Source organism: Serinus canaria, chromosome 2, assembly GCF_022539315.1.
Source record: "Serinus canaria isolate serCan28SL12 chromosome 2, serCan2020, whole genome shotgun sequence".
NCBI classification, from domain to species: domain Eukaryota; kingdom Metazoa; phylum Chordata; class Aves; order Passeriformes; family Fringillidae; genus Serinus; species Serinus canaria.
In genome coordinates, this window is record NC_066315.1 from 131346407 (window position 1) to 131372661 (window position 26255).

At 36.5% G+C, this 26255-nt stretch overlaps 1 protein-coding gene across 8 annotated transcripts in view; it reads right to left on the minus strand.

Moving 5' to 3' along the window:
- The window catches only part of UBR5 (ubiquitin protein ligase E3 component n-recognin 5), an 85782-nt gene that overhangs the window by 19130 nt on the left and 40397 nt on the right, over positions 1–26255 (minus strand). For 4 of the 8 annotated variants that reach the window (XM_050970403.1, XM_050970399.1, XM_050970397.1 and 1 more), the window contains 25 exons: positions 25422–25606; positions 24544–24653; positions 22875–22987; positions 16183–16326; positions 15974–16085; positions 15612–15766; positions 14568–14765; positions 13221–13431; positions 12543–12587; positions 9395–9521; positions 8305–8456; positions 7809–7904; positions 7268–7391; positions 6846–6943; positions 5913–6061; positions 5359–5450; positions 4279–4425; positions 4062–4180; positions 3832–3958; positions 3602–3731; positions 3216–3376; positions 2465–2704; positions 2189–2312; positions 1500–1611; positions 306–437 (listed from right to left, as the gene is read on the minus strand). In XM_050970403.1, the coding sequence (XP_050826360.1) occupies positions 306–437; positions 1500–1611; positions 2189–2312; positions 2465–2704; positions 3216–3376; positions 3602–3731; positions 3832–3958; positions 4062–4180; positions 4279–4425; positions 5359–5450; positions 5913–6061; positions 6846–6943; positions 7268–7391; positions 7809–7904; positions 8305–8456; positions 9395–9521; positions 12543–12587; positions 13221–13431; positions 14568–14765; positions 15612–15766; positions 15974–16085; positions 16183–16326; positions 22875–22987; positions 24544–24653; positions 25422–25606 (3403 nt within the window). The remainder of the gene's footprint in view (positions 1–305; positions 438–1499; positions 1612–2188; positions 2313–2464; positions 2705–3215; positions 3377–3601; positions 3732–3831; positions 3959–4061; positions 4181–4278; positions 4426–5358; positions 5451–5912; positions 6062–6845; positions 6944–7267; positions 7392–7808; positions 7905–8304; positions 8457–9394; positions 9522–12542; positions 12588–13220; positions 13432–14567; positions 14766–15611; positions 15767–15973; positions 16086–16182; positions 16327–22874; positions 22988–24543; positions 24654–25421; positions 25607–26255) is intronic. The other 4 variants (XM_050970402.1, XM_050970400.1, XM_050970401.1 and 1 more) reach the window with 3 other exon arrangements.

Sequence of the window (26255 nt, forward strand, 5' to 3'; positions counted from 1 at the left end):
GAGTGCTCAGGTATTGTGTATTGATTTAAACCATAAACCATTGTTTTCAGCTACTACACTTGAAAATAAGTGAGACCATTTCATTTCACTACACAAGAGCACATGGTAATTTCTAACACATGCAGATGCTCCGTAAGAGCAAAAAATGTAGGTCACATCTTAATGCATTTCCTTGTCCAAAAAGTCGGCACAGTACCTTACTATCAGATCAAAGGAAAAATAGGAAATCTAGGGAAGGAGGAGAGTACTTACTACTAATATCTAAATTTAACCAGCTAGATTAGACCCAAAAAGATGTGGTGTACCTGCTTCTGACCCAGCAGTAGCTGCAGTGACAACACTTCTGCGCCCACTGGCATTGTCCTGGTTACTGTGGTTGCTCTCACTGTCACTTTCTGTTTCAGCAGCAGCTAGTAAATCCAACTCCATATCACTGCCTATAAAAACAATGGTACAAAATATCTCATGTTTAGAAGACAAAATTATAACTACTGTGGTGACTCATGTGACAGAAAAAAACTCCAAACACTCTTACTATAGCAGAAGTTAATGGATATGCAGGGGGGGTCATAAAAGCAGTGCAGACACCCAACAATACCTGGAGCATGTTTTCCTATTTTCCAGGAATTAGCCACCTGCTCTCACTCTGCACTGTACATGTACATTCAACACACAGTGAACATAAAGGCTTTTAGGATTCAAAATAAGTCACTCCAGCCACAAGACTCCACATCCCTTCATACATATGTACTAGGACAATTTACCATATGCTGTTCCAACTTAATTTAAGGAATTTTCAACTTTCAACTTCAATTGAAAACTTGAAAAAAACTAATTAAATATACAGGCTCTATTCCAGTTTTAAGCTTTAAGAATGAAATGTTTGAATATTCAGCAAATCAGTAAACAGATTTACTACACTGTGAATGGATTGACTGGAAACAAAGCACAGTCAGAAAGAGAAGAAGATAACTTTTTTTAAAACCATAGCTTTGGGTCATCTAACCCCAAACTAAGTAATACAAGACAAATCGTGTTAATTTCAAACATTTTCACAGAGGATTGATTAACTATGTCTGCAAAACACTGAATCATAATTTAGTAATTTGTGATTAGTTTGAGAATTAGCTTGCCAGGATTCAAACTGCTTTTGAGAACACATCTACCACTGTCATGGTTTGACATTGGCCCAACCATCAACAACATTTTACAGTAGCAAATACAAAAGGTAAAATACATTGTTAATCAAGAATACAATAACATCTGATACCTTTGGGAACTTAATATTTTCTCCTCAACCAGAAAAAGTTCATGAAATTGTTTACTACACATTATCTCTAATTTTACACATCTCCTTCTGTAAGATGAGCACTCTGGATTCTCTCTACTCATGCCAATCTCCCAAATCATTATCACTGGTGACTCCAAAGATACTTTTCTTTTTGATGCACGGTTTTCTCACTCATGCAGTAAATGCACAGGATGTACATTATACATACCATCCTCATCATGCTCATCATGCTGTCCTTCTGCTTCAGCATTTTCTTCACCGTGTTCTTCCTGTTCATCATGATGGTCTTCTTCACCTGCCACCCCCTCAACCACCTCAACCTGTAAAGAGATCATAAGATTATGCTAGACTATCTACAATATCAGAGAATCTATGAGTTTTCCAAAACAGAGCGCAAAGTTTGATTTGAAAAAACACATCTTAGAAAGATGACCTCAAAACTGAACTGATGGGAACAAAAAATGAACTTCCAGCCACAGTAGTTGTACGTGGCTGTACAGTTTATAGCGTTGTGGGGAAAAAAATCTACAGCATAGATTTTAATGCTATAAGGATAAAACTGACTACAAAATCAACAATTAGCTTCTAAATACTGAAGAGGTAGTATCTGCTATTATCTGCTGAAAAACCCTCTTGCTCTCTAACAGAACCTACATAATAGCTGCCATGTGCTGAAAGACTCTTAAACTTTTTTTAACAGGGAGAAATAAAATAGAAAATCTCAATTACAAAGTTCTATTAAAAATGCTTACAGCACTGTAAGATTTCATGAAGTACTACTTAACATCTTTTTCAAATCAGATGCATGGATTTTAGATTCAGATGTCAAAGCATGGGCTAATGTATTAGGTGTGCTATATTGAGAAGAAAAAAAAAATGTACAGAAAGAAAACTGACCTCTTCTACATCAGCTGAAACAATATCATCTTGTTCTTCATCCCTACCACGAACTGGTTGTGACTGGCTGATTCGTCTTTGCTGAGGATTCCTTATTATGTAGGATGACTGAGATTGACTAGAACTTAAAAGAAAAATATATAAAAATAAATCCTCAGAAAAAGTCAATTTGCACCTCTGGATATCACTTAATGCAAAGCTAACAAAAACTCCAAAATAAAACCACCTTTAAGAAGTCTTTGAAAAGAACAGATAGTAAGCTTTAACAAGTTTTACCTGCTAGACTGGTCAGATGATGGTCTGGGTGGCAGAGGCTCCACGGAAAACAGTTCTTCACTTCCCTGCATGGCATCTATACTAGTGCTAGCAAGGGTAAAGGGTGCTGTAGGACGTGCAATTCCCATCCTGACTGGAATAATTAGAGATTCTGCTACATTGCACAACTCTTCAACAGCATAGGGCAATAATGCCTGAAATACACGTTTACATTTTCCAATTGGCTGTGGAATAAAATTGCTGGGGGATAAAATACAGAAAGATAAATGTCAAATAAATCTCTTTTTTCCCCTAAAATCTTCATGGCAATATTAATTGTCCTAATTTTTTTCTCAAAAAATAATTTTTAAGAGATACATGCATTTGCGTGTATAGAAACAATATGCACCAATTCAAATCAGTGAAAAACATTTATTATTCAATAATTCAAGACTAAGGCTTGATATCTAAATCTATTACTGACAACCAACCATACAGTGTAATTATAATATGTTTAAAAAAACTATTTCCACAAACCCTAACACTGTAAACAAAAAGGTTGGTATGGACGTGTAAGATTAACAAGCACTGCATTAACAAGTTACATGACATACCAGCAGCTATTGTGCATCTTTCCAAGTCTGTCTACAGAATACAAAACAATTCAGATGCTTCTGCCTATTGTTGATTTTTATCAACTCATTGTATAGGGGGGAAAAAAGTAAATAAAGGAAAAAAAACACCGCAACCAACACATATCTTCACCACTTACTTTTTCTTTTTGGAGGAAGCCATCTCCACACTCAGAATGACAAACACTCTTGCCACAGAACGCAGGAACCTCATTGTAACAGCAATGGCTTCTTCTCTGCGTCCTGGTGTATACTTGTTCTGTAATTCCTTCACCAGAGTACCCAGCAAAGTGTCTAACAGCTGAAGAAAGAGGTCATTACAACTCATTAGTTGCGAGCAATTTTGAAGCATGAAACAAGAGAGATTAAGACTCAAAGGGAGATCACAGTCATAACAATATAAATTCACAAAACTAAGATTAACTTGAAGTTACTTTCAAATTCATTTCCAAGCACATGATCTGAGATACCTTACAATATCCTATTATTCAGAAAACCTATGTAAACCACGGCTAAGAGTGCTTACCAAAATGTCTGCTGTACATTTGACAATAAGGCAGTGTGTAAAACAGTCCAAGCGAATAGTTCCACTTTGCTGATTAAGGTAAACTTGCTCTTCGGGCAGAAGATGACCTATCCTACTGCTTGCACTAAGACTTGGAAAAAAACAAAAAGAAAAGAAATAAATTTATGTAAGCCAGCAGGTGTCAAATATCAGATCAAACTTTACATCAACAGCTACATGTAGATACACACGGGTCTTTATTTTCCTGGGAGCCAAACATGATCATGGACTTCAGTGCATTCCAGTCTTGTAAAACACGTTCCAGCGCTAGCTGGGCAAAACGAGGAGGTTCTAAATCATGATCAGGCATATCAGAATCTAGAAAGATAAAACAAACAAAAAAACCCCAAGAAAGCATAAGGAAGAGGTACCGAAATATGGAATTCCATTATGCCATTTATTTCACTGAAACATCTCTTACCTTCAGGATTTGCAGTTTTACGATTGCGATCTTCCCTGATTCTAGGTGGTCTGTACTGACAGTGTTCTACAGTTTGCCTGGCAACTGTCTGTACTAAAAACAACAGCAGATGTTCTCCCCTGTAATGAAAAAATTGTTAGTGGACATACAATATACCACATATATTTAGAAATAAACTTTTAAAATTCTGCCTTAGTCAATGCTAATATGAACTTGCCTGCTATTTGGCATGGTAACAAGATTTGTGGTGGTGAGCAGGCGGTAGAGGAGATCAAGGCGAGCAGACTTTTGTCCAGCAATTAATGTTTTACACTTGCACTTTTCCCAGCAATCACAGTAGGCTGTTGGAGATGTTCGTTTGAGCCTACAAGAAAGAGAAAAGGTGAACTGCAACACTGTTCAGTAACATACCAAATCTTTTCTACACAAGCTGAGGGTGTTAGTGTACATGCTTGGATTTCTTTCTGCAGTTTTTTGTTTCTAAAAATGTAGCAAAATTCCAAAACCTAGGTTAAATAAGAGAAATATAGATTTTATATGTGGCAGCACTTGATGTTTGTCATGCATGTTTCCTACACTCATCTTAAAGAGGGCAGTTTCATTACAGAGCTTTTCATACTGTCTTAGTAAAACTCATCCAAGGTGATTTATTCTTCCCTTAAACAACCTCCCATCCAAAAAAGTTAAGCTGAAAATACTCATGACATGCAGTAAAATCTCAGTAACTGTTATGGTGCTGAGAACATCTTTATAATTTTATTTGCTAGCTCATTATAGCTAGGATGTTAATGCTGTAACTTTTACACCTTGTCACAGCAGTACAAAACACAGGCAGCTTCAAAGCTTTGGGCCAGGTTGACCTGAGATTTCTTGATTGTTTGCTCGCTTTTCCCTTTTTTACAGTTGATTTTTAAAAGACTAATATCCTACATTTCTTTCCAAAAATTCACAAGAACGATCTGTCATCAGGATTCATAAAACTCAGCGGGGCACCCAAAATGAAAACATAGTATTATTTAGATATAATGTTCTCACAATATTATGCACTTTGAGAATTATTCCTTTATTCTAAATACTACAAAGTGGAAAGTAGAAAACCAGGTTACTCTTTCAATTCTGACCTATTAAATAAATCTTATAGAATAGATGCAAAACTATTTCATTATGCTTCTTTAATCTTCTGTTCTCTTCTGTAAGTTTGGAACACTTCAAACTATGAAAAAATTTATTAATATCAGTAAACAAAGAAAACCACAAAACACTGATCGAATTTTAAGAAATGGAACACAATACTTACTTGCAGTCATGTCCTTTGTGACAGACCCTTGCACATTCTGTGCAACAACAAAGTGATTCCAACAGGCCACATGTTCGGCATTCAAATATATCCTTAAAAAAAGGGGGGGGGGAATATTATGCACAGTTTTTTTCCTTACAGTGCTTGCAATCTCACACTATTTCAGGTTACAAGGAACTGCACTTGTTTAAATTGATGCCTAAACTTAGAAGTAGGTCTAGAAAGTGAAACTTAGTTGTTACGTCAGAATAGTCATTGATTTCAAAGAGCCATGTCCATCAAAATTCTTGCCAAAGTCAGCCAGAGGGGAAAAGCCACACCCAGTAGCAACCATGTTGTGAGGAACACAGTCAACTTTGAGGCTACATAGCAGTTTGGGGAGGCAGTACTTACACCACTTAAAACTCACAGTAATTTAAATGTAATTAATGTAATTAATAATTTAAAAATCAGATTAGTAGACTAACACAACACATGGCTGAAACACACTCCTATTTGCAAAAAGAAAAAGAAAAAAAGAAAAAAATTAAAAAAAAACCACACCAAAAACTTACTTGGTTAATATGTTCTGCACCAGTCCAGGTAAAACTGCATGTATCATTGCAACACAAAACATACAAAGGGGAGTCATCTGGATTTGTACCAGAAGGACAAACCATTCCCATAAACACATCATCCTCTTTTTCACTGGAATTTGCTTCAGCTAAAATAACAGAATAACAGTGTTAAAAACTACCCCCCCCAAAAAAAACCCCAAAAATATCCAGCAAAAGAATCTTGGCAGATGCTTGCCATTACAAAATCGCATACAGCACTAGAAGTTTGAATAAAACCTGTTACTGCTTTCTGAGAAAACTTTCTGCTTGTCACAATTATTTCTTATAGAAGCCACTGCAAATTCCTGACTGAAAACCACAAGCATTATGTCTTCCCCAGTTTTAAATTCATTAATACTTTAATCAATTAAATCAATCACCATTTTGAAGGATTATGGACCATTTTCTTATAAGGAGTATTCTTGTCCCACACAAAGTCCTACAGAACTGTGGTGTGACAAGCTCTAATGTGTTAAAGCTTTTCCCTAAATTAAATTTCAAGTATTTATCCCAAAAAATTAAATACCAACATTACAGGAGTCACAAAATATTTGTCTGCATATAAATCTTTTTAGGAATAGGATCTAGCTTGAGACATCACTGCATCATATCACCTTTTTTTCAATTTCAACAAAGAAGGTCCATGTGATACAACTGTGCTACCAAAAAACAGTACCTTAATCCACTGGTTTATAAAACAGTGAAATGCCAAAAGACTACAAAGAACACAAAAGCAAAAGAGAAAGATACACAAAACTGCAAAAGAAAAAGATACTCCATAATAGCAAAATTTCCAAAACATGCAGCAATCTACAGTGTTAGTAACAACTCTGCACACATGCCAAAGTTTAGAAGGAAGCCACACACTAGCAATCACTAAAACTGTTGTACCTTTAGCAATTTTCTGTGCAGTTTCTAGAATTGTAATTGCAGCAGGATATGCCCGGCCACTAACTGCTGACATAAATGGTGTCATGCCTCTCGCATCCCTAGGCAAAAAAACCCCAACAGACAAGTTAAAACACTGAATTTTTTCATTGTAACAGGAGATGTAGGATGCAATACATGAAAACTTAGCATCACTGAGCTCGTCCAAACACAAAAACCACAGAGTGAATAAGCACTCATTTATTTTACTTCCCTGAAACAGACATACTTTTAAAGGATGGCAGGACACAATACAGCTGTATTCTAACATTCTCAATTTTAACTAACAGCCCTTTTTGTAACCTTTTTAAAAAGGCTTCTATGTAATTGATTTAAGATAGAAGAACATTACAAAAGACAGTAAGAACTCTCATGAAAATCCTTACTTAGCTGAGAGCAATTCTCGAAGATAAGGCTGTAGAACAACACTATCACACAGCAATTTCAGTATGAAATGAGCATTTGCCTTCCGATCCTTTGATTCCACTACAGACGGTTCTGTAGAAGGACCTGCAGTAGACAAAAATAATATTGCAGAGAAACTGTTTTTCCTCAAAAAATGACTACCTGCTAAAAGCAAGTAGTTCACTGTGGTGAATAACTGGTAACTTGACTATTCACTGGTTTCAGCAATATTTCAGTAAAGGACTGTAAATTTCAATTCCAAATTATATTTGAAATACAGAGGGTAATCCCAACTTCATCCTGATTTCCACAGTTTTACATATTTGTCACTCTTCATGTATATTTTTACATAAAACATAGCATGGTGCTTCATTTGCTTTCTGCACACTTGAGAGATTCTGCTTCAATCCAATCTTCATCTGATAAGAGGCATTTTCATATGCAGAAAGTCTGTGCAAGCAAATACAGCTTTTGAGCTAATTTCCATTCTAAAGCATAATCAAATAAGCAGCATGCCCTCACCTGGTATTGTGGAGGTGCTGGGTCCTTGGCCGGTGCCAGTCGCTGCTGTGGTAAGAGATCCCACAGCGGGGGCCAGGATAAAATCAATGTCACCATCTTTCAGTAAACAGAACAGCAGGATGTATATCAATACATAAAAACATCCCTAACAACATGCTCTTGCTGCAATGTCTAACACACTGCAGGTTTTCTGTATTTAACAGGTAATCTTTCCCACCAATGGCCACATTCCTAGGTCTGTAATGTAACTCAGCATTAAAACGCAGACTTCCCAGCAGTTTGACACCAGCATTAAAAAGACATATACTGGATTAAAAAAACAGCTGTTAAGTCTTCAGTAAACTCTTCAAGTTATGTCAAAGAACACTTGCTACCTCAATGGCATTGGACAGATTACAGTGTGAGACTAAAATAAGTTATTTTTCACCTTAAAAGGCATCAGTTCTTTATCAAATCTCTCCTTCTACAGTCTAATGTGAAATATGAGCAGACTTACCTGGATCCATTGCAGGAGGATCTGGAACCCAGCTGGGAGGAGCTATTGGTGGAGAAACTGGGTCTTGGTGATCACTTGATGAAGCACCGGCTTCATGTCTGCCCAATCCAGCAGCTCTCAAGGATCTTCTCATCATTTCCCTTAATCTCAAACTAAATACAAAACCAAGGCAGAAATACTATCAATCATTTTCATTTAAAATTAGAACACATTTAAGAAAAAATTTGCATTGAAAAAAGAAACCAAATTCCTCTTATCACCATTTCATTTCAGCATAAGTCAGAATGAGCCAGGAGGTATTACTGCTTACATTTTGCTGCACCAGAATGTTCTAGCCCTGGAAGAGGAGTCACTTAGCAATGCTTCAAGTCAGATCTGAGCCCAGAACACATCCCTAGGCATCACAGCACTGCCTCTTGCAGGCAGCAGCTGATGGGCATTTTTATTGCTATCTGACATTCTTTTTAGCCCAAGCTCATTGCCAGGAGTGTTAAGCTTTGGCAAGGATTTGCTCTTGTTTTTTTTTAAATCTAGCTACAAAAAAAAAAAAAAAATCTGAAAAAAGAGGTTAATGAAAGGATAAAAAAAAGGGTCTTCATAGAATTTCTTTCTAATGAATGCTTAGAATAAAATGAATCATCTTAAATTCTTCCCCAGTGGTGTTATGTTGGTCTCACTATTATTCATCTGCTTAAGTGACCATCTCCCTCAGAAATTCTCTTAAAACAAGCCTGGCCATCATAACAGTAGTTCTGTCATACTTAATACTTCTTGGTAAAGAACACCAGAGCTTATCCTCAAATTCCCTTTCCCCACAAGCAGGACCATTTCCACTACACAACTGACAGACAAAGCCTGAACCCCAGAAAACAGGATTAGTTTAGAAATATCCCACCATTAGATCTCACACAAAAAAGGTTTAAAAAAACACCAGAGCTCTAGTTTGGTGCTTAAAGAAGTGAAATCCAATTTTAAGCTAGCAACAGAGACCAATTCTTAAGCTAGACTGAAGAAAAGAATTAATAACAGATTGCTAATTAATACATAAATTAGCATTCAGAAAACAAGAAGAAAGCATTACTCAGTTTACCTCCTGCTGCTTGATGATCCTGCCCTATTTCCTGGACCATTACTTGACACAACAGAGATTGCATTTGCAATAGCTTCCACAGCTGAGAGCCTTTCAGCAAACGTGTTCCTTTCAGAGCGCTCTGCTTCTGAAAAATTAAGAAAACTCAGTGCTGAAAGTTTACTTGGGAAAATTATAAGAAAGGAGTATAAAACATGGAACATAATATTTTTTTTTTTTTTTTTTTTTTTTTTTTTACATTTAGAGAGACAGATGAGGTTCATATACAGATTCTTATTTTGGATGAGCTTAACAATGATTCTGAACAAGCTTTCCATATCATCAACAGACAAGGTCCTATCACGTAACTGATTCCAGACACTCACTGAGTCAAGGCTTCAAAAAAGCTTTGATAGAATTATAAAAAACGAAGAAAACAAAACACAAACAAAAAACAACTATAAAAATCACACAAAACAGACCAGGAAAACAAGAAAACAAACCACAGTTCTCAGTGAGGATCCATGAACAATGTGAATGTGTAGGCTTGCAATATACACAGCCCAGGTATGAACCTGCTTAGGAGAACTACGTTTGGAGTATAAGAATGCAGTACAATCAGTTTACATCAGAAAGAACTAGCATTTCTTCTAAGATCTACAACCCTAAGCATCATAACACCTACAGGTTCTACTCATAATGAGTGAATTTTGTCAAGTGGGATACAGAATTTTAAAGCGAGATACAAACATTATTTTTTTTTTAAGTTTTTGGTACAAAGTAGACACAAAAGGTATATTTCTGAACAAAGAAAAGTATTTTCTTAAAGAGACTATGACTGTTCTTTCAAGACGTGTCTCAAAGTTGCAAGGGCTAGAACTCACTTTCTATTTAAAGGCTTTTCAAACTGAGAGTCACTGTTCTCTGCACACTTATTTTCACGAGTGACAGTATTAAGGCCTGGACAGTTCCCTTTTTTTTTTTTTTAACAGGAAAGTACTATTAATACCTTTCATTCAAAGAATGAGAAGAATAAGGTAATCTAACAGTATGCGTCAGCTGTTACAGTAAAGTTATTCTTTAAATATTTCCACTCACCACTACCCTAAGTACAAGAGGTCCTTGGTTTTGCTTGTTCACAAAGCCTGCATGTGCAGGCTTCTTAGACAAAGATCACCAACTACCCAAAGCAGACAACTACCAAACAGTTAGCAGTGAGTGAATACTACTCCTGTGCACCTAGCTACAAGCTGACTCATAGCTGTAAATGAATTGCCATGGTATTTGTGCTGTACTCCTTTCTCAGACCCCCCTAGCTCTCATAATTCACAACCCATCACTTCTGGACCTCTCACACAAGGGGTCACAGCTCTGGAGAGTGATCCCTCAAGCATTACCACTCTCTCTCTGCAGCAGAGGTTCCACCTGTTCTGAAGAAAGTGATCTGTAAGTGAATTTTCCCTGTTCCACTTACAAAGTTAGCATTTGTTTTTGGAGAACCATCAATTGTAAATGCTTTGGATCTAATGAAATCTGTCCCAGTTCTCTAGGCAAGACCCCTCCATTTTTATGTGTTCAATGCCATTAGCTGAAATTCAGTATCACAACTTTTTAATATTTCACCTGCTTTGGACATTTCTTTTATACATGCTTTTCCTAAGATCCCTTCTATTGGCAAGACTGAGGAGATATCAATTCACAGAAGCAGAGCAGCTTTCCCCCAGCTTTTCAGGTCTGGGGTCACTTTTCCTGCAATTCATTTTTCATTTATCCAACACTGCAGGAGCTATAGCTAAACTAGGCACAGGATGTGAGAAAGAAGAGAAGGGAAAAAAAAGCTTATCCCTGCCCTCAATATTTCCTTTCTGGCACTTCAGAAGAAACCTGTATGAACAAGAGTGAAGAATCTCAAGCAGATACTAGCTGGGAAGTGGCACTAAATTGTTTAGAAATTTTTAAGAAACATCATATCTGTATGTCTGGAATTGAAGCCTTTACTTCTAAATCAAACTTCTTTTACGTTTTAAGAGTAGACCATGTAACTCACAGACAGTAACATAAGTCACCATTGCCCTCCAGACGATAAACAGAAAATAAGCTTGCCCTAACATCCATCACTAAGTTACAGTGGAAGCTAAACATGACCTGAATCTCAAGACATGTATCTCCTTCAAGTACAAATTTTATGAGGAAAAAGAGAGAGGCAGAGGAGTGTCACAAGTCTATCAGGTTCATGTTTTTCATTTTTCAGAAAGTTAGATTACACCCAAACAAAGTTACTGAAAAAAATGTCAATGTTGCAAAGACAAGCACTCAAATTAGGAAAAGTCGGATTAAGTTTGCCCATGCATCCTTATTTCAACTTCCTTGCGTGCTTATAGTAACACAGTCTTCAGTTACACAGTTTGGTTTTGTTGGTTTATTTTGGTTTGGGTTTTTTGTCTCAGATTGTTTTGTCACCCCACCCGCCCTGTGCCCAGCAACAATGCCCCTGCCTCAGTCAGTGCACAGGATGGACGACACACTAAAGATGAAGGGTTGTACAGAGAGCAGGCTGTTTATGCTTTGTTGGCTGCAATGTGAGGGAGGGATAGCAGCAGCTTGGGAAGGAGAGGGGGAAACACTGTGTTGTGTTTAATGCCACTGAACATTGCTTTGGAAAACAGGAACCTGCTTCTGACACATCTATCAGCACACAGAACTTTGTGAAACAAGTTTTTACAGACGATCGTGATACATTTTACTCATTTCTGGACACCTAAAAGGTGCCTGACTCACAGAAATAATTAACATTCACAGCACAACTAAAACTACGATTAATCCAGTCATAGAATTCAGTGTCTTGAAGTAACACCTACTCAAAATCAGGCCCTAGGCTTCTCAAACAGAATGCTCAAAATTAGTTAATAGCTTTGAATACAGAAAAACTTCAAGTTATAATAAAACTCCAAGCAAGAGATGAAAAAGCTGCACATTACCCCCATTTTATAAATAGGGATATTAGAAACAATTAAGGTCTATAAATGACTAAAATTCAATGACAACACCATACAAAAGTCCCACAAGGAAGTTCATTCATTATTCAGTGCAGGGTTTGTATGGTGTGCAAGAGTAAGGAATGGGGCCACACACTGAATGATGAGGATAAAAAGAAATATTGAATAGCTACCCATTCGGTGAGCACCGTCCATCTTGTGCACTGAATGAGGTAGTCCTGTGGAAAAAATAGTATGATGGTGTAATTAAAGACCATTTCACAATGCATACCTGTGTACAGCACATGGGTAAACTTAATTCTGCCATTCTTTGATTTTTGAGTGCTTGACTTAGCAACCTTGTTCTGTTAACATGCTTTTTACATAACAGTATTTAACAGACATTTTAAAATGGTGTCAGTAACTGGCATTAATAGGTCGTTCATCCACATTTTTAAATACATAGCAATGACAAGTAGCATTTCTAACTGAAGGTATTAACAGTCTACAACACTTCAAAATTATTACATACCATTTATCATAAATTTTACTAGTGATATAAAGGGGGTACTAGCAACACAAAAGTAGAAGAATACTTTTTTCATCTAAAATTAACATGTGAATGTCAAAAGTTTTTACAATCAATTTAAACGGCTTAGCGCTCTTAACTACTGAATTCTTCAAAAAATTCTCATAAAACCTTGTAAGAGTAATAAAAATGTTGTCTCAGCACCTTTGAAAGGCCAGGGCACATTTTAGGTGCTAAATTTTAATATACCCGTATATGAAGAATGCAGCCCTTATTTCATATTTTCTTGAAAATGCATGAAAATATTATTTTCAAATTATTTTCATTATATTGTTGAGCTCACCCTCTTCCTCTTTTGTTTCCTTGTTGCTGGTTGGAAAGCATACAGACACACAGGCATGCAGAATATTACGGTTTCCATCACATCTATGGCCAAGGAATGTCTGCAGCATCTGTGGATTCTGATCCAAGACAACTGCTTGCTCAAGATTCACCAGGTATTGTCTGCAAGCCTCGTAGTCACATCGAAGAATGTGCTGCATCAATGTTTGTTTCTGTACTCAAAAGAATAAAATATTTCAGAAATGTGAAGCACAAACAGTAGATAAAAGCTCCATAAATACTTCTAATTTTCTTCTAATTTTGAAATTATTAGGAAGGTCTTCATCTCCAACACTGGCTGGAAGTTAGGGCAGGAGATGTTCAGAATATTCATCATCTCAATTACAGCACTGTTAAAAACAGTTGTGTGCATTCAGGCACAGATAAGCAAAAGGAACGGAGCAGCAGATGCCATCAGGTTCACAAAAGCAATCCTTTGGCTTCACAGTTGGATTCTTAAGATAGATTATTTTCATTTCATAGCTCCGTGTAACGTGGGAAAAGTGATACAACTGAAAAAGCCTAAGGATGTACACGAATGAGTTCTAACCTAGTTCTTTTTAAACACATGATATATATGCTGAGAAGTGAATGATTAGAAGCTGTTGAAGGTCTGGGACGTTCACCCCATGTATAACCAATTTTTCCATAATGATGGAATATTACTGTACCGTGAAATCAATCTCAGTCTAACAGGTACACAGTACCTCTGGGTGGCAGCAGAACACACAGCAGAGCTAACAAATTACTGACAAGATTTTATAAGTATGACATATAAATTCACAGCACAACTACTCACACAACATCACTGATGAGGACAGAACTCTACAGGTGATTCAAGTGAAAAAACCTTCACTTTCCTCTCCTAGTTTCCCAGTATATGCTCCAGATTTTTTTTAAAAATAGAAACAAAAATAACAAAAAAAAAAGAAGTATTGCATTCTCAGGGATCCAACCGAAACAGGTTGGTCGAACTCTGAGAAAAACTATGCCCCCATGAGACAAATGAAACTGAACAATGTTAGTAGATATAAAAAGGTAACCATTTCAAAATCAATGCCTAAAAAACCCCTACAAATTAAAAGCCTGATACAGAAGACATGCATCCCCCCCAAAAAAGGGTCTTTCCCTTTACTTGGCAAATTTGTTGGTGTTTTTGTGTTTCTAAGAGAATCTTCAGTTGAAATTAGCTTCTTTCAAACAGTGAAAACATAAATCAGTATCCAAACATGAAGCTGCTTTAAGCATAACTTTATAATAGTAAGAGAAAAAAAAAGCACATAATTCCATAGCAGAGAAAATATTTTACCTCAACAGCCATAATGATAATAGCAGCTTTCTTTTTGATGGTCGAGTTAGCAGGAAGATTTGTTAAGGAATGAACACCCATTCCAAGACTACTTATAGGTGGAAGATCAAGCCAGTCAGGGTCTCGTATCCCACCCATACAATCTTTTGCCATTGGATAGATTGTACCATTTCCATCTCTAAGAATAATAGGCGATTCCTACATTTGGGAAAAAGGTTTCATTATTTAGTCTCCATAATTTATAATTATTATCCTCCCCAAAAGGTCCAGTTCTTGACTGGCAACAATTACAACAGTTTACCCAAGATTCTCATTTATGTCATTGACTCCTATCATTAGAAGTGGTGCAACGTAAGATAGGAAATGCCCTTTTGCAAATGCCTGAAATGTGTTTAACATAATAAATACTACTAGAAGTATCTTCCTTCTGATAAACATTTATTGATTAACCTTACCAGTGAAACAAATAGTAACTATACTTTTAGCTCACCTAAACGCTGCAAGTAAAGTTGAATATATTGAAATGAAACATTCAAATTCAATTATTTTGCAAAAACTGTTTCTTTCAGTTATCCTAAACAAAGTGAATCACGTTTGTGGAAGAGTTGCACAAAACCTCAATCATTTTTGGTGAATCTGTATTTTCAGTCAATTACAGATTAATTTTTTTTCTTTGTTAATATTTTTCATTTATTCTCAAGAGTGGATTTATATCTGACCCAGCTCCAAAATACAGCTAGATCACATTCCAAAATGCAGCTAGATAACAAGTTGATCCTAATCCAAGAACCATTTTGTCACCTTTTTTCTTCCCTTTTTACATTCAAGGCAGAGTTTAAGTAAGATGTGCTTGGGTAAGTTATTTGCTATTGCCCTTGTGCCATCAAAATATTAAAGGTAGCAGCAAACTTTTCATAACCTGTTTGAAGTACTATTTCTTTGCCATATTTTGGAGAAGTCTTACAGAAGGCTGTACTACCTCATTCAAAGAAGACAGAAGTGAAGTGCAGTGAGGTTAAATGATTGAGACACAAAACCACAAACCTGTCCAGCTGTAAAAATAGCAACACTTCTCTCATTCTGACCCAGGAATGCAATGCTGCTAGTAGGGAAATTATTTTCCTGTTCAGCCTTTCCTGTGGCAAGGTCAAATATGCAGTATCGAACCCAGTTCCCAGTTTTCAGAACAGCATGCACTCCTTCAAAAACACATGAAAAAAAAAGTTAATGCTTTATGGATGGCATCCAGTAAAAGAACTCCTAAATAAAGCCCTTTTAAGAAAGTATTGGAAGAAGAAATGGAAGCACCTGGTTATGTTATTTTGAAAGCAGGTGTTTTCACTTGGATGAGAGACAAGTAATAAAGGAACCAACAGATCTGGACTCATGGGGTAAGTCCTACTCACCTTTTGAATCTACATTTACTGCTAGGATCTCTGTTTTTTCAGGAATACACAGCTTTTTGGGTGTTCTTTGAAAACAGTCAGGAACTTTTGGAGTTCCACCAGTTTTTACAACCTGAAAACAGATGTAAAATTTTAAGCTGCAATTAAGCACACACAGGGCTGACACTTGTAAATAATGATTGTTTCCTCCATGATTCACAAACACATACCTGCAGTTCATCTATCCTGAGCAGCCTACAGTCTTGGAGGAGAGAAGAAGGATCAGGATCGGAGTTAGAACTGCTCTGACAGTTTGCATTATTGGAGGTGCCTGGAAATTTCACAGCAACATACGCACCATCCACTTTTAGCACCTACAGGCAGAACACATTAGAGTTTTACCAAAAGGCTGAACAGAACCTGATTTGCTTCAAAATAAACCACACCTTTTTCAGGGAGAGGAGAAAACTTACAATATCCAGTGATAAAATTGTATAGCTCTTGGTCATTAGCCTTGTCAGTTTGCTAAAATTACTGAAATTTGAAAAACTTGGATTTCCTAATGACTTCATAAGCATCCTGACTCATATCAAAGGTCCCTCCATTTCAGCATCCTACATCCAAGAGAAGCCAACATCAACTGACTAAAGAAGCTCCTACTGGTACTCCCCTGGTCTCTTTCCAACTTCCACCTCCTGGAAACAGCAGGACAAGTTCATGTTGAATAGCCTGAACAGACCTTTCTCTAATTAATTTGTGCAATCACTTCTGGAAATAAACACTATTCTTGTGGCAATGAATTCCAAACAATTCAACAACAGCAAAGTCTACACTGAGTCTCCTTCTTCAACTGCCCATTAGATCTTGTATTACAAGATAAAGGAAAAAAACTTTTTTTAGCCCCACCTGAAAATTTTTAGTGCTCTCTCCTCAACATGACTGTACAGAGTGGAAAAAAGACCGGTTAGTCTACCAGTCTAGCACCTGTTCTGTACACTCAATGGTCAAGTTCTCCACTCAGTCCCTTGGGACTGAAGGATACACACAAGTGTATCCAGATGTTCTTCATGTGTGTATGTGTGTCTGTCCTTCTCTGGCCCCCCAAGGAAACAGAAGCTATTCAACTCTACACTGATACAGGCATTTCCAAGACTGTAAGCCTCTATAAAGAGTTGCTGCCATGCATATCTAATCAAAGCTGTCAAAACAGGCTTCCTTGATTCAGGAACTTCTTGTGCTATCACCAAACAGCAAGGCGCTTTGAATTTCCAGCAGAGACCATAGTTTTTCTAAAACAACAACAAAGCTAAGGCAGAAGGGGGTGGGGAAAGAAGAGACATTGTTTTAATTATGAGCAGAAATAAGAACTCTGTATGCTCTCAATCTTGATCAAAACTGGATATAAGCAACCATCAGTCTTTAATAAGCCCTAATTTCTCAACCGTTTCTACACAGAAAAGTGCTTAACAAACAAAAGTCTAGATGTAACCAACTTATCTGAAAGGTCTCCAGCAATAAAAAACATGTCTCAAATTTTCAAGATACTGTAAGAAAATGTAAGAAAAATCCACGTTTTCTACCACTTTTTCTAGGTAAGTGCAGCCTACCAAGTGCACTAGAGAAAATGATACATTGACAACCTTAAAGCATTAGCAGATTTTTTTGTAATGAAGATTACTGCGGACAGAGTTACAGCAGTTGCTCACTACATGCTGAAACTTCACTCTGGAAGCAGAATTATAAGTTCCAGTAATAGAGCATCACTGATAGCTGTAAGAATGCTACCCAAAAATTTCAAAATCCAGACCTAGTCAAAAGATTCACAGACATTAACCATCAACTGGACTAAACAAAGACAGAATTCTATTGAGACTGGCAGGTCAACTCTCTAGAAGAAAACTGTGGTTTAGTAAAAAAACTTTATTCCATGTACATTTAGATATTTCTAAGACAATCAGACTAACTTATAAGCCTGTAATCACATGTCAATGTGGTTCAATCAGAGTTTTTACTCCAACATGTAGAACATTTTTCCTTTTTTTTAAATGACTAAATATTCCTACAAGAACTTTATAAATTTGGGCTGCTTTCTGATGGAAGCACACCTTAAGAAAAGGTACAATTCCCCAATCTTTAACATATCTCCATAATTAAAAGGTTTTTACTGCATGCTTTCTGGCTGCTCTTAGTGTTACCAACAACATCATTTCTCACTTTTGATGTGTTCAGAGAAATGATGACAGTTTTGAAGTGCTGGAATTCTTACAGCATCCACATGACAAATATTTTTTCTTTCCCATTCTCCAGGAAAATCACGTATCTTTAAAAACTGGAAATTATGCTTATTAAGATTTTGCTAAGAAGATAATCACCTCTTCAAACCTAAAATCAGTTTTTTAGTTAGACTTACTACTACAGCTGTTGGCTGTTATACAGAAGGAAAATACAACTATCCCCTGATGTAGTGAGCAATGAGCTTGAGTGAAGCATTTGACAGCAAGTGGACACAGAAAGCTCCAAAGCAAAGACGTGGCATAATGAGCCAGCATCAAACAAGATAAATATGTAACATAAACATTCCTCTTTAATTGAATTTATGTAAGTCTGAGATAATTTTAAAACTCATTACAAAAATAAAATACAAAAACTTAAAGGGTTGAGATGCTTTAGCTTACACAAGTAATGTACTGCTGATACTGCTAACGCAAAAGTTTCATCAATTAGAAGCAAGCATTTTATATAACTACATGCACAGGATGTGCCTTACTAGGACTTAAGAGAATGAACTGAGTGAAAAATGCAAGCAACAAAATGGAAAACTAAAGATTTTTTTCTGAAAAGCAGAATACCTTTTTAGTGCATTTTCAACTACAAGATAACAACACCTGGTCTTTTTCATATAATAAAAAAATTATTTGAGAAATTTAAAGATGAACACAGCTGTTAACTCCTTTATCCTTACTATCAATCCACTACCACAGTCCCTAACACCAGAATGCCACTGGAAATCATTGAACCAATCCCTCTCCAAAATCACCACATTCTTCCTCAAAACACACCAGGGAAAATACATTTTTAACTTCCGACCCAATCTTCTTTTTGAAATGGAAGAAATTTTAACATCACAGAAAAGGCTTCTATCTCTATCCCAAAGGTAGAAAGAAATATTTCTTCACCTTCAAAGAAATACTGACACAATTTTAAAAAATACTCAACTTTGAAAGGTACAAACAGATTCATAATAGGGAGTGGGTAACTCTTCTGGGCAAGATCCAGTCTGAGCTCTTTCAATTTATCCTTCACATTGGAAGGCTTCAATCTCAGACAGAAATCAAAGGAAAAAAACAAAGTGACTGACTGAAAATATGCAATATAAAGTAAGAACAAACTACTCAACCCAAATTTATGTTTCACAAAATTCCTAGGAGCTGATAGGCTTTCTGGGTACAGGAACTGCAAAAGTGATAATACACAGGATTCTCACCTGGTTGAGGATAACTTTGATGACCAGAAGCAGTTTGGGGAGGCCTTGGACACTGCCAATGGAAAGCCTCAGACCAAAACGAACCGCAGCTGCCAAAGAAGAAAAAAGCAGCTCCAACCCAGGTTCCCCATCCCTCTGTTCTAGCAGTGGTTTCAGACACCATTTAAGCCATTTCAGAAGAGATCCAGAAGCTAATGTGGTGAAGTAGAATATCCCAAAGTGCATGGGATCAACAGTAAAAAGCTTTTATCCCTCTGATACCAGTGAGCTGTAACAAAGGCTTATTTCAGCCCATATCTATTCTCAACAACACTAAAGAACACTCCATCAGACTTCTCACCAGGGCAGACAAGAGATGGGACAAGTGCCAGGCTATTTCATTCCATCAGTCTTTCATCAGGTAGATAATCCTGGAATGATTATCTCCTCCATCTAGTGATGGACTCGGAGGAATAAAGGCTTAATTTCATTCCAAGCCATGAAGGATTTAAATTGAAATAAGACTGGAAGGTAATAAATTCCAAGGAGCATGGAGATGACTAACTACAAGTGAGTATCTAGCAGACATGCATTCTTAATCTCTTTCAACACCACCTCAGTGTAAATACTTTGCACTCTCATCAGACTCTTTGGTCATTCACTGCTTTGGCATCATCTGAAATCCACACTTACAAAGCAGTGTGTAAAATGCAGACTGCATGATCTACTGGTATCAGAATAATCACAAACACTCATCTTGGATCTTAGCACTTGAAGTAGAGCTGCTACATTATCAACAAAGTGCCCAGAGAGACAGGGACACTTTAGAAGTCAACACCTTCTACCTGCCCACCATTCTACAGAACACAGCAGGGGTCACGGAAGGATTTTAAACAGACATTTTTTAGAGACATCACGAAGCTGCTGCATACATCCAAAAGCATGGGAACATAAAATTTCTAGACACAAAACCATTTCAGGAACCCAGGCTGCACATCAGTAAATCTGAACCCCTTCCTTCCTTTCCTATCTCTAAATTCCACCTCATGGAGACTAAGTGAAAATTTTTATTTTTGTGTAAAACAAAGAATTATATAAATAATTTTAAAAGACAGCAAACATTTTGACAGAAGCTCATAGCTACCACACATTATTCATTTTATTTTAAAGCATATAAATGTTTAAACTTTTGGATGCTCTTGCAGGTAAAAGAACAAAAATAATTGCTTTATTCCTCTCACTCCTTCAAATCTGAATCATTACATAAAGCAAGATTTCTGGCCTCAGAAATCAATTTGTTTAGTGCAAATGACTTCACATAGTGCTCAAAAAATATCCACAAATTACCAGTGTGTATTTCTCAAAGATGCCCAAGTATTCACTTGCTCCATGACCACATATTTTACTGGATGACACTTTGAGAGAAGCTAAGTGCCCCTCCACTGACACCACAATTAGCAATTTCAATTTCTTAAAACTCAAAGTTGTTTCAAAGCCTTTCCAACTTTCTGAAACACCAAGGCTAACATGTTCCCAGGTTACACTGGAACAGTATATTCTTGTGCAAGATGCTCATGCCACTGAAGCCTCCCATAATAATACATCAAAGATGTGACCTTTCAGATTGCCAGTCAGTAAATAGACGACCATGGAAGACCAGATTAATGTATATCTGGGTGGACTATAAAAGGGTAGAACAACTTCTTAACTCCTCAAGTCCTAAGAGCCCAAACCCATCTAACCATGTTTTTGCAGTCTGAACCTCTGTACACACACATTCAGAAATTACTTATGGATACAATAGCCAGATTATTCAATACAAACATTACTGTTCCATAATGAACAACGTTACTCTGGAGTCTGTAGGAGAAAACTGCCAAGGGTAACTCTTCTGCAAACTGAGGTGCCTCTGGTTTTCCTTCATCCAATCACACAACTGATCCAAATTACAAACAGAACATGTAACAAGGCTTAAACTTGTTTACTGCCTTGTAATAAAATGCATTTCTGACTTTACCCTGGACACCGCCAGGCAAAATATATTTATGATTTTGTCTACTGGATTCTATCTAAGCTCTAAAGGTAAAGTATTACAAAACTGCAAAGGGAAAAGCATGAGTGGCAGTATACAACACTGGAAAAGGACAGAATGCTTTATAAAGGAAGACAAGCATTTTTGCCATAAACAACTGATCTAGAATAGACTCAGCACCAATGAACTTTGTTCAGAAGATATGCCACAATGATTTTAGCACTCCAGTGAAAATGTTAACATAAAAATTCAAGCTCTTTTATATTGATTATAGTAGTTCTTGATGCAATGCACAAACACCTTTGCAACTGCATACAGAAACAGTGGAACAGTCTCTGTACTGAAAATCTTAGGATCTAAAACAAGAAGGACAGATAAGGACAAGAGGGACTTTCCCAAAGACGGTATCAGCGGAAAACAATGGTTTCAGCAGCTTCAACTAGATCTCAAAATCTTATTTTGAGAAACTGAAGTGTTACAATGAGCTAAGTTGTTCCATATTCCCTTCTGCAGAAATGACCTAAACTTGAAAATGAAAACTCATTGTGAGCCTGCTCACAATTGCTGAAGGCTAATCTTACACTGCCACACAAGTAAATCCATTAGGGATGTAAGTAAGTAAAATAACTCTTACTAACTTCAGCTGCCTTCTGCTGGACAGTTATTGATCCTCTTCTGATAATATTTTTTAAAATCTTTTATGAATCAAGTAGAATGCAACCCAATCTTTTCCTTTAGAGGAAAACCTTATCAGTTTTCTCATTGCTTTTATTTTTGAAAAGCATACCAGAGAACTGTCTAGAGGACCTAATCCCTCCTAACATCACACAACAGAGCCAGAAGAGAAAAGAGAGTATTTTCCTCTATATGGTTCTTGAGTCGGAGCAAAGGTTTATTACAAAAAAAATAAAAACATTACTAGGATTAAACAAAGGAATTTTCTGGAATAATAAATCAAATACCTTTTTAATCATATTAATGAAGTGTGTAATTTCTAACAAAAATATTTATGTTCTTTGCTTGCCAGAACACGAGATTCACCCAAATATTCTACCTATGTGCACTTAAAAGTCAGTCATAACAGGTGTAACCCCTCACAATCTCACTGGACATGTGGGAGCTATTGCTCAAGAGAACAAATTAGTATTTTGGATAAAACACATCTGGTTTTTGTAATATTGTGGTACAACTTAAAATACCAGACTTTTTTAAGATTTATCACGTTTTACTCACAACATCCCCGCTCTATTATTATCACTGTGTTATGGACAAATATAAACACAGCTAAAGTCATACTCATGAGAAACATTCTCAAGCATCCCCTAAAAGTAACATTTTTTTAAGCAGTTAGCTCTTCTAAAAGAAAATTCCTTTTCTTCCCCCTCCCTAAAAATATTGGGCCGGTGTATTTTAGATTTTAGACAAACCTTGCCAACAGGAACATTCTTAACATCTTCCACAAATACAACTTCCCTCAGAGACCACTGTTCTTCATTCACTTTCTCCTCCTCTTTTGGGGCAGGAGTAGATCGTCGTCGCTCTGAGACAAAAAAGTTAGCACCAAAAAGAAATACTTGACATACTCAATTAAAGCATTAAAATGCAATGTTCAACACCAAACCTTTCCCCCAAAAGATTATCAGCAGTCAAATGCAGAAATTAACAAAAGGTTAACAAGAATACAACTTTAAGAGTCAGAGCTACCTAGCAAGTTTATCATGTCACTTTCATGTTTTATTAAGGATTTGGAAACTAATAAAGCCTATATGATAAGCAAAGCAATTTTCAAGATATTTAAGAAAAGTAATTAGAATACAGTATTTTTTAAAATTGTAAATAATACAGTAACTAGAATACAAAAATTAAAATACAAGGAACAAGCCCTGTTTTGGCAGGGCTCACATAATTCATGCTGCAGTGCTTTGAATCAACCTTACAAAAAGTCTGCTTGCCTACCACATATGGATTACTTGGTAAACTTCTAGAAGAATAGCAAATGAGGCAGAAAATAGCTATTTGGGCTAATGGCAATTGCAGTACAGTTAGATTTGCTGCAGACTTCATCTGAACAGCAACTGTAGTACACTCAGAATCAAATCTAAATACATAACATGGCTAAATTAACACTGACAAGAACCTTTAATCTTCCAAGTTGAGTATACAGTGTAATTAATACTATCAACATATTTAAAGTAAGAAGCAGAGAACTTCTAAGCTAATTGCACAGTTAATTCCAAACACTAGTTCAAAAGCCCAAGCAAAGTTGTCAGTGGAAAATTACAGCTGAATGAACTGAAAAGAAATGAATAGTAAAAGACTTCTAGTAAAATAAGTGAGTACTGCAGATCTGAGCAGATGAAACTCTCAGTCACTGCACAAGACCATTTGAGTCATTAGGTCAATGCTGCTTGAAACTGCAGCTTGTGAACAATTAGAAGAATAAGCTGCAGAGAGAAGATTTCTTCAAATGATGGCATTATAATTACATTTTATAAATATTTGTGTTTAAATTTAGAAAAAAAAATGCCTAAGGAGTCCAGTTGCACAAATTTGGATGTAGCCTTTCAGGTTTTTAAGCACAACTTGTACTATTAGACTTCCCTGACTGCTTTTGTATGTTAGTAAAGAATGTCTGATTTTAGACATTTTTTGCAATAGATACAAACTACTGCTTTCTGCACCGACTTTCAACTACAAGACAAGCTGTTCAACAGCAGCTTATTCTTTAAAGAAGCTTTCCAAAACAAGATCAACTTCCTGGCTGCAAAGAAACTCATTATCACATTGCAACTAAAAATAAATTTATCTTTAGAATTTCCTCTTGATCACCTCCTGAAAGATACTTTTGATTCTGAGAATTGTTATGCTTGCAAAGATACACCTTACATCGAGGAGTCACTGCTTATTATATTTATTTAACACTGACAATTCACAGGTTATTTGAAGTCTATTACAAAAGCCTTTACCTACACTGCAGTACAGAATGAAAAACCAAAGGATTCTGAAATTAGTACAGAATCACCCTAGAATTGCCTTTTATGGAAACTTCTTATCTACATAATTATCTAAGCTTACTCTGAGCTACACATTACTTACTATATGGCATTGAGGCACTGCTTGCTATTGAAGACGCATCACTACAAGTGGAAGCTGGGGATGGTGGAGGACCCATTTCAGTTTTCACTGGTTCCTGTTTGCTTTCAGGTCTAGAATAGAAATTAGTACTCAAATGAAGAAAGAAAAAAGTGAATTTTTTTCTGTGACAATGGACAAAGCACCAGTGTATTCCAGCACTGTTCCTTTAACAATACCTTCAAGAAGTAACTCCACACTTGCAAACAACCATCCTAACTGACCAGGCTATAAATCTTGAAGCTGGGGATAGTACAATGCTGCTTAATCAGGGACTGGCTTTTTAACATCAACTGAGCACAGATACACTATTACAGAAAATAAACATGATGAGCTTCATTTGAGTTTTTTTATTAGCTTTATACAGTAACCTGAAATTCCGGAGCTGCTATACATTTTCAAACTTTATTTGAAATTGTTTAAATCTGTTTTAAGAATCATTTAAATGGCAACTGTCAACCCAAAAGACTTTTTTTTTCAAACTACGGAGGGGCTGAAAGAGATCTGTTTAATCTCATGAAGAGCCAGGAAACAGCTGGTTCCATTTTCAGCTATTAAAATATAAAATCTTGGAAACCTTATGAAACACTGTAGGCAAGCCCTCATTTAATACTCCTCCTGCATTTCATGTGTACGCAGTGCTTTCAAAGAAGTGAGACACCTTTCCTGCAGTGAGCGTTTCTGCACATCTAGCCAAGTTTACAAGAAACCTAGTACCTCATAAAGATCACAAAATTTTCAAAATTACAAAAATCTGACCTTCTTTTCCATTATTACTCCCCAGTTCAGGAGAGTAACACATGAATGATCTGTGTGCATGTGCACACAGTCTCCACACTCACTTGGCCTCAGTAGTTTTGCTGGCCTTCTCCATGTTCTTCAAGCTCTCAGGGGACCGAAGCTGAAATCGACAGCTGTCATTCATGTTCCAAACAGATTCCATTAGCACACCAACTTTAGGAATTCCAGCACTGATTGAAAAAGCAACTGCTCCAGCATGATAGAGGGGGTTATTTCTTAAACACACCTAGCGACAGAAATATTTATTTCTATAAGAAAAATGAATTCTACTGAGGGAAATCATACATACATTATTTTCTTGGTGGCATATGCAGTAGTCAAAATAGAAAACTTATGGAATCAGGTGAAGAGGAAAGTCCATTATGTATGAAAAAAGAAGCTGTTGTGAAATTCACAGCTGAATGCAACACCTTTAGCATTGAAACTGTTTAATGTATAATATTTAGATGCTCAACCACAAAAGGAACAATTAATCCAATAACAGAGACTCATCACAGTGTCAGTTAGAATGGCTCTGCAATTAAAAGAAATGTGCTCCGGGGGAAAGGGTTGCGTTGTCTCATATTAGTTCCAGTACTTATAAAAAAAAATTCTCTGTATCAGTTATTAGCCTTTTTGGTAAAGGCTTCAAACCAAAGGCCTGTCACACTGCATAAATAAATCAAACCTAGATATTAATACTGCAGGCATCTAAATGCCTCATCATTTACAAAGCTATTAGTTCTACAGGGAATTGTATTTCTATACTTACTTTCTCTCAAAATGCAGAATAAGTAGGTAAGTTAAAATAGAAGTACTTTGCATGAGTACAGCTTGTTCTGTGCAGCAAGAGTCATACTTGTAGAACAGCAACAATACTAACAGGACACAGCCAT